The following is a 7,811-nucleotide window of genomic DNA, read 5'->3' on the forward strand; positions in this document are numbered from 1 at the left end:
AAAAAAGGCCGCTTGCCAGTGTGACCGCATCTCGGTAGGCTGTTAGTTAGCTGCCAGCCCTGGCTCGGAACAGCTGTCAGAGTGCGCAAAGGAAAAAACAAAGTGGGAGTGCAAAAAAGAGGAGTTTTTTCAATTTTGTAGCGTCGTTTTTTGTACGCAAAGATATATTTTCTAATGGCGCCGCCGCCCAAGGTAGTCGTGGACCAAGGCAGCGCCAGCGCCCGCAGCAACAACAACTCGCTGGGCGGGGCAACCGGTGCGGTGCCTAAACAACAAACGCCCGTCAACGGAGCCCCCACGTCCGGAGCAAGTGCATCCGCGATTTCGAGCCGGTCGGCCCGCTGTCGCCGCCAGCAGGAGCACCTGGGCGAGCCGGACCTGGACCTTGTGGAGCCACTGCAGCAAGAGACGCTGAAAACTCTGATTGTGAGTTAGACGTCCGGTTGCCATGGCAAATCTTCTAGAAGAGAAGCCACCAAGACCTGTCTCTTCTTTGATTTATAAATACACTTTACACTCATCACGGCCTGCGGAAATTCGTTATCCGCTGGCTCAGTAGCGAAAGCGAGCGCAACCACTGCGGACAACGAATTTCGATCGGCCAGAGCAGCGCCCTTATATCTGTATATATATATATATCTGAAATAGATATATATATAGACCTAAAATCAGCAAAATTACTGTCATCCTCGTGCTGGTCTTCCTGCTAATCTTCATTTACTGTTGCCTTAAGGATCTCCTCCAGCGAGCACGTATCACCAACTCCAAGAATCGATCGCCGGCGGAGCAGCAGCTTTCTAGCAAGGATCCCAGGTCGCCTGCACAACAGCAACAGCAGCGCAAGGCACTGCGTCAATTGGCCGCGGAGCACGGTAACTACGATTCAGCAGGTAATGGTCCTGAAATCGTTATGGAATACACATCTCATTGAGCACTTTCCAATATCCGCACCTGGCCCACACAAAATCGGTGCGCCAGTTCATGTTCTAAAAATAAGATGCGCACAAAAATAAACGCCCACTGAGATGATGTAGTTCGCAGCGCAGTATTCAGCATTGGACCTAAACATCCATACTGATCTTTGGCTATTTTCCATTACAGAGCAACTGCAGGAACAGCAGCAGCGCTATCGATTCCCCGTCCGTCCGGTCCAGAGGGTTCAGCACCAGCCATCCTCGTCAGCTAATAGCACAGGCGCCCCCTCATCTTCGTCGGCTTTGCTGCGTTTGCGTCAATCGACGCCCCCGAATGCCACTGTAGGTGTGGTCATCCCGAACGCAACTACCAGCAACGGAAACGGCAATTTGAGTGGCACCGAGGAGCAGGCCCCGCCACTGACCCCCGCTGGACTGCAACAACTCGTTCACCGACTCCTTGGTGTGCACCATTTGGCTCCCCGAACCGAAGGTACTCTCTCGCAGGTTGACGTATTGCGCGCCTTGCTAGGCATAGACGAAAACCTGAATAGCAGGCAGCAACCGAGCGCAAAAGTTCAAGAGGTAAGTTTGAAAGCTCCGTACCAGAAAGACCAAACGAAAATTAATATCCAAAACCTTTCTTTAACTGAAACTAAATCATTTTTAATTCTTTCTTGCCAGACGAACATCATGGTGCACGAAATCAACCCAAGTTCGGAACAGGGTGAGGGCATAGTCAATTCGACCAGCCTGGAGGATGTTGCATTAAGCGAGGTTGGTTAATTAATAAATCTAAAAGTCTGTCTTTCATAACTCAAAGCCTTTGTACCTTGCAGATGAGCGACAACCGCGCCCAGTCCATTCAGTCCCTGCACAGCGTCATGGAAACGCCCACGCCCGATACCACGCCCAGCTTCGATGAGTTGCAGCAGCGCTTGGAGGCCTCCAATAGGAACATGCAGCACCTGCACGACGAGCAGGCGAAGCTGCTACACATCCAAGATTTAGCCAAGTCTCACCTTAACGAGATGGAGCAGCTGCGACAGCAAGCTGAACGCTTGCCCCACAATGCCAATGGCGGAGAGGCCCCTAAATACGAGTCCGTGCAGCAGGTACAGGACGACATGGCGTCGTTGGTGGGGCGCATGAACAATCTCACCGCCTTTATCCACAACCAGAACGATCTAAGCACCGTGCTTGGCGATGATGGCCCCGAGATCCTGGCCGAGCAACAAGCACTGCGGGAGAAACTGGAATCCCTGCGCACCCAACGTGAGGATATGCGCAACCTGGTGGACGAGCTAAACAGCATCAACCGTACAGCCAGGGAATCGGCTAGAGCCATCAAAGAGGAGACTCCCACTCCTCCTGCAAAGCCAACACCTGCACCAGAGGCTCCAAAGGAGCGTGTTGTTCCAGTGGAGTACCAGAGGAACGTACCCATCATACGCCAGGAGGCGGCCAATGCAGCTCAACGCGCACTTCACGCACAGGCAATGATCAACCAGAAGACGGCAAATATAGAAGCACTCAAGGCTCAGATGGCCAGACTTAAGGGAATGCTGCACACCGTGAGCCAGATCGAAGAGAGTACCCCCAGCATGGGCTCCACCTTGGAGCGACGAAGTGAGGAGAGAACTAGCGTGGAGCGCGAATTGCCCGCTGAGATTGCCAAACACGTTTTTGAACTAAACGATGTCACGTCCGAACTGCGAGCGGAAGCAGCCACCTTGCAAAAGGAGCGGGACCGTATCCTCGCCCTGAAGGCAGAGATCGAGCGCCGCAAGCAGCAGGCGGCAGCGGCCGTTCAAATGGGCGAGGATGCACTTAAAAGAAATAGTCTTACCCCGACTCCCACCCCCATGAGACAGCAGCAGATGACCGAAGAAGAGGATCCATCCGAGGTGGATACTTCTCTTCAGGCTACGCCCACCAAGGAACAACTGCGCGATGAACTGCGCTTGCAGTGCGAGCGCCTGCGCAAGGAGTACGAGCAGAAGCAGCGGGAACTGGAGCAGCGCTACGTAGCCAGCAACAACACCACATCGGAGGCGGATGACGAGGGAAACGACGACACTGACAGCGATAAGTACTTCGCTAACGTACGTACCGCTTCCTCAGCGACACTAAAGAGGGCTGCATCCGCCAGCACAGTGGTGGAGCAACGACGTGGTCAGCAGCCTAACGTTCCCCCACAGCAAGCTCCGCCGCCGCCTGCTCCTCCGTCCACGCTAAACGAAGATGATCTGAATGTAACACTTGATACACTATCCCTGGGTAATGACAGCCTACCCTCCAGCAGCAATAGATCGCAGTACATGCCGCCCCCCATGCAACCAGTGCCTGGAATATGGGGTAAGTTTTTAATTCAGGAACAAAGGCGGCAAAGGTGGCAATGACGTTTCCTTACTAATAAGATGTATGTATCCCATTAGCGTCACACAACTCTGGAAGTTCGTGGCATGGACAACAGCCCGTTTACGGTCAGCCGAGTTCCAGGGCCGGCACAGAGTTTAATCAGCCACCAACAGCCACACAGGTTGGCTCCTCAAATGGCTCCGGATCGAACGCCTCTAACGATGCTGTTTTGTTGCAGCAGTTCATGCAGACGCAGCAGATGCTTATCAACTCAGTGTGCCAGTGCAACCAGACACTGTGGCATCAGCAGCGTGAGATCGACAACCTCAACCACCAGCTACATACGGTAAGAGACAATCCCTAAGATTAGAGAGCGTAATCAGGTACTAATTGTTTTATCACAGCTCCAGGATCGCCTAAATGTTGTAGCATGCCAGGATCACAGCTTCGGCTTGCGCTCGGAGTCGGTACCGCCTCCGGTGGGTCCTGGAATGGGTCAGATGCCGAACAATCTGTGCCTGGGCAGCAGTCGAGCTCAGTCAGAGCAGCTATTTAACTTTGGTGCTCATCAGAGCGCCTTTAGTAACTACCAGCGCAGCTGTCATCGTACCGGGGCAGAATCGCATCATCATCAACAGCAGCAGCACCAGGCACAGCCGTTCCTTAACAATGCTGCTCCCCCGCCACCGCCGACGCACTTCAACAACGAGACACCCCTGTCGCCGCCTACTTACCGCTCAAGTCCAGGTCCCATCTTCATGAACCACCACAACAACACGATCCATCAGAACAACTCGAATCTGCGAACCCAGAACCAGCATGCAAACAACCTGCACTCGTTGCCCGAGGGAGCAGCTGGGGGAGGAGCACCTGGTGGCGGTATCACGCTGAACAACCAAGTGCCGCCCGGAAACCGAGCCAACAACTACTGGGACAACTTCCGCAGGTAATGCTTTTTAACTTTGGTGATGGATTATTTAATGGTTGTTGGATGGAAAAGGGTCAAAAGCAATAAAAATTAAATAAAACTATTGTAAAGAGTTCATTTTCAATTCTGTGCACCGGTAAGTGCGACCACGCGTTGCAGAATAGTGTTCAATTAACAGAGTTGAAAGTGACTAACCCAAGATTAACTCCAAGTACTAACAAAGTTTTGCAAGTCTCACGATTTCATTTCCCAAAAACGATCTGTTTGGCAATAAGCAAAGCTTTTGTTAAATGTTTTTGGTAAAAACGAGGTGTGTTCAAATTCAAAAGATTATATAAAATCCAAAAACTAGATTATGCTTGATTTTTTGCTACCCGCTTGCATTAACCCATTAATATCTGTGCGCTTTTTCAGCCATTCGCGCCAGAACCTCTTGTCGAATAAAAGCAACGAGGAGCTGAACGTGGACCTCCAGCAGTATCGACGACAACGGGCACGTCCCAGCTACTTTCAGCCGCCCCAGTTGCTTCCGCCCACTGCACGCGGTGGTTTGACACACCAGCAGCAGCGTCGTCACTTTTTCGAGTCGCCACTAACCGCTTTGCATGGCAGCAGCCCCAATGGCAGCAATAATCTCAACAACAGCGGCAGTTCGGGCAGAAAACGGGACTGGCGCGATGATCCAGCTCACATTCGCGACCACGACGATGAGGATATGGACGAGGTGGAGGAGAACCACGATAACGTCATATTCGCCTCGGGTCGGCGTCGCAATCGTCGCCGTCCTCAACTTTCCACACTGCGGGATGAGGAGCCCCAGCAGGCTAGTTCCTCGAATCTCAACATGAACGTAAACTATGGCAACAGTCCGCTGTATCAGCGGAACAAAGTACCAGCGAAGCCCACAACTTCGACTGTGTCGCTGACTCCCTTGCAGCAGCGACACCTTCGATTCGACTTCGAGCTTCCAGCTCATTACATGGACTACATTGAGGTACCACAGATCACTCCAGTGGACACTACTCCTACCGTCGGCCAAGAAGCCTCCCCCGCGGACGAGTCGAATGCCATGGAGCACACCGAGGAAACGGCCTCCGAGGAACTCAATCGAAATCTGCTGGTTAACGCTCTGAAGAACGACAAGTTCACCACTAAGTTTTATGAATCGATTAAGGAGGATGTCTACCGCCGGCTGGAAACACTCTTTGAGCAGCAGCAACAACAACAGCAACAAAATCAGCAGTTGCAGCAGCCACAGGAACCGCACGGCCTGCGAAAAGCTCTCAACCAGGAGGAGAACGAGCCTACAGGCAACGTGGAGGCCACCGAGAGTCGCAGTGAGACGCCGCTGGAGGTTATGCGTCTACAGCTGAACAACGACCGGCCCGAGGACGAAAAGGGAACGCCAGTGAAGCAGCAAAGTTCGGTCATTTCACAGAACGGACAGCACCTGGATGAAATGCAGGACAGTGCTTCTGCTGTTTCCTCTTCTCTTAGGACCGAGAACGAAGAGGTAAGAAAGGTTTTTGTGCGCTGGTTTGATTAACTCATCATTGCGTCTTCCTTACCAGCAAATGCTCGAGGGGCAAGTAGAACATGCCTCTGGATCTGGATCAGGACCAGGGACCAGCATCGAACTAGCCCCGGACCATGAACTGATCGAGTACATCATCAAACGCATTCGCAACCAGACGCACAACAACACCGTCATCAATGACTCCCTACTGGCGGAGGTATCAAAGCTGACGGCCACCGCTGCCCAGAATTCGACCGCCAGCTCGCCACTCATTTCGCCCAAACGCATTTATGCCAAGATCAAAAAGATGGACATGCCACGACAGCGGGACGAGTTTCTGCTTTGGTACCGTTCCTATTTGGAGCAGCTGTTTGTAGTCGAACAGCCGCAGGACTGCTGCAAGGCCAAGTCGAAGGTGCCGCCTGCTATTGCTAGTTCGGCCAAGCAAAAGAATCAGCGGGTGCGCGAGCAGTCCCAATCCCAATCGCAGGACTCCAATAACGATGCAGACTTGGCCGAAGCGGACCAAAAGAATGTCTCCTCGTCGGGCACTGGGGACCTGGAGTGCGAGAACAACGAAAATCCCGGCGAGGAAGCAGATGGCCAGGCTGCAGCGGAGACCTCCGGCGCAGAAAAACAGGACGCCAGTCTCGAATAGGCTGAAGAATAACCCAACAAAGCAAACATTCCTAATTTAACAAGTCATCATCTATACGGATATTTCACACTTCATTTACGAATCTCGCAAAAGATAAATCTTTTATGGTCGTGTCCTTATACATAATTCACAATTCATTTCGGCTATCAGATTTTATTTAACATTAAATTATGTAACAATAATATATATAAATATACTCAAAACAACGACTTGAATTTACCTAACAATTCCTGAGACGACATTCTCTTAGGGATGCTACTAGTCACTTTTTGCAGTAGTCATCTGCTCCAGCATTCGGTAGTAGCAGTACCGACTATCGTAGTCCAGGTCGTACCAAAAGTTCACCGCGATGCACTTGTGGCTTTGGGACACATGGTGGAACCAGTAGTTGGGCAGGTACAGGATGTCTCCGGCGTGAACGCGTACTTTGAGAGGCTTGGCCCGGGCGTACTCCGGATATTTGGCCAGATCGGGTGCCAGGGGATCAATGCTGACCCATTCCGTGAACTGATCGCTGCCTTCCTCATCCCGCAAGTGCTCAATGTAGAACTGACCGCTCTCTGAGGTCTTGTAAACGCCTGTAGGGTAAATTCCTCGGGGTACGCAGCTAAGTTGGTGCGGCGGGATGAGGACAAAGTCTTTGTGACCGGATATCACGCAGTACAAGTTTTCGTAGGGGTCCTTGTGCATGGAGGTCACGGCGCGCTCGTCGCCCAGCCAAAAGTTGACGGCATCGGGCGGTTTGTTAAAAGACTGCTGGGCAAAGTCGAGATCACTGACCCGCAGATCAGCAGCCAGTTCCGGTAGGTCCACACTGAGGTTGGAGTTCTGCTTCTGTATGTAGTGGACAGCACCTGTGGGATCATCTAGGCGGCGGACCAGCTCGGACAGCTTCATTTTCGTCTCCAGCGGCAGAACAAAGTACTCCTGACCCTTTTGGGAGGCCAAGCCATCGGCGTAGCCGTTTGGGGTGATTGCCACATCCACGCTCTTGTCCCCGAGAGCCTCGATCAGGTACTCCGGCGTCCATTTCCCAATTGCTGGCCAATTGAGCGCCTTGCGAATGACCACCGGCTGGTTTTTGGAGTAGTAATCGCGACAAAACTCCAGCGCAGTCGGAATCCTGTCCAGCTCCACTACGCTACTCCCGATGCACAGCTCCTCCGCTTCCTGGAGCAGAACATCCAGAGCCCTTTCGACTTGGGACATGCCGGCAAACAACAAGCACTAACGCATTTTCCGCTGGAGTGGACCTTATCAGCGGAGTGCAACGAGGCGTTCTGGTTTTCAGTAAAAGTTAATTTTTAGTTTTAAACATATATTTTTTTTAATATTTTTAAAATAATAATCTTATTTTCCTTTCAAATCAAAATTGCTTTCCTTTATCAAATAATTTAGCAAAAAAAATTTCATACAAATATTAATTTGAGTTTA

At 51.6% G+C, this 7,811-nt stretch overlaps 2 protein-coding genes across 2 annotated transcripts; one reads left to right on the forward strand and one right to left on the reverse strand.

Annotated features, from left to right (window-relative positions):
• Positions 1-45: 45 nt before the first annotated feature.
• LOC6544822 lies at positions 46-6,602 on the forward strand. Its single transcript, XM_001972622.3, has 9 exons — positions 46-426; positions 734-890; positions 1,102-1,499; positions 1,599-1,691; positions 1,754-3,272; positions 3,353-3,621; positions 3,680-4,221; positions 4,618-5,716; positions 5,775-6,602. The coding sequence occupies exons 1-9, from the start codon at positions 175-177 to the stop codon at positions 6,375-6,377; spliced, it is 4,932 nt and encodes a 1,643-aa protein (XP_001972658.1). The 5' UTR covers positions 46-174; the 3' UTR covers positions 6,378-6,602.
• Positions 6,525-7,673, reverse strand: LOC6544823 (jmjC domain-containing protein 7). The gene has a single exon (XM_001972623.3). It carries the CDS (start codon positions 7,584-7,586, stop codon positions 6,636-6,638), a length of 951 nt encoding a protein of 316 aa, XP_001972659.1. The 5' UTR covers positions 7,587-7,673; the 3' UTR covers positions 6,525-6,635.
• Between the last annotated feature and the right edge of the window lie 138 nt (positions 7,674-7,811).

This window comes from Drosophila erecta, unplaced genomic scaffold, assembly GCF_003286155.1.
Source record: "Drosophila erecta strain 14021-0224.00,06,07 unplaced genomic scaffold, DereRS2 tig00000021-arrow-pilon, whole genome shotgun sequence".
NCBI classification, from domain to species: domain Eukaryota; kingdom Metazoa; phylum Arthropoda; class Insecta; order Diptera; family Drosophilidae; genus Drosophila; species Drosophila erecta.

Coding starts and splice junctions, on each gene's coding strand:
- LOC6544822 (XM_001972622.3), top strand. CDS start 175: ATGGCGCCGCCGCCCAAGGTAGTCGTGGACCAAGGCAGCGCCAGCGCC. Junction 427..733: donor AGACGCTGAAAACTCTGATT/GTGAGTTAGACG, acceptor TGTTGCCTTAAG/GATCTCCTCCAGCGAGCACG. Junction 4,222..4,617: donor TACTGGGACAACTTCCGCAG/GTAATGCTTTTT, acceptor GCGCTTTTTCAG/CCATTCGCGCCAGAACCTCT.
- LOC6544823 (XM_001972623.3), bottom strand. CDS start 7,586: ATGTCCCAAGTCGAAAGGGCTCTGGATGTTCTGCTCCAGGAAGCGGAG.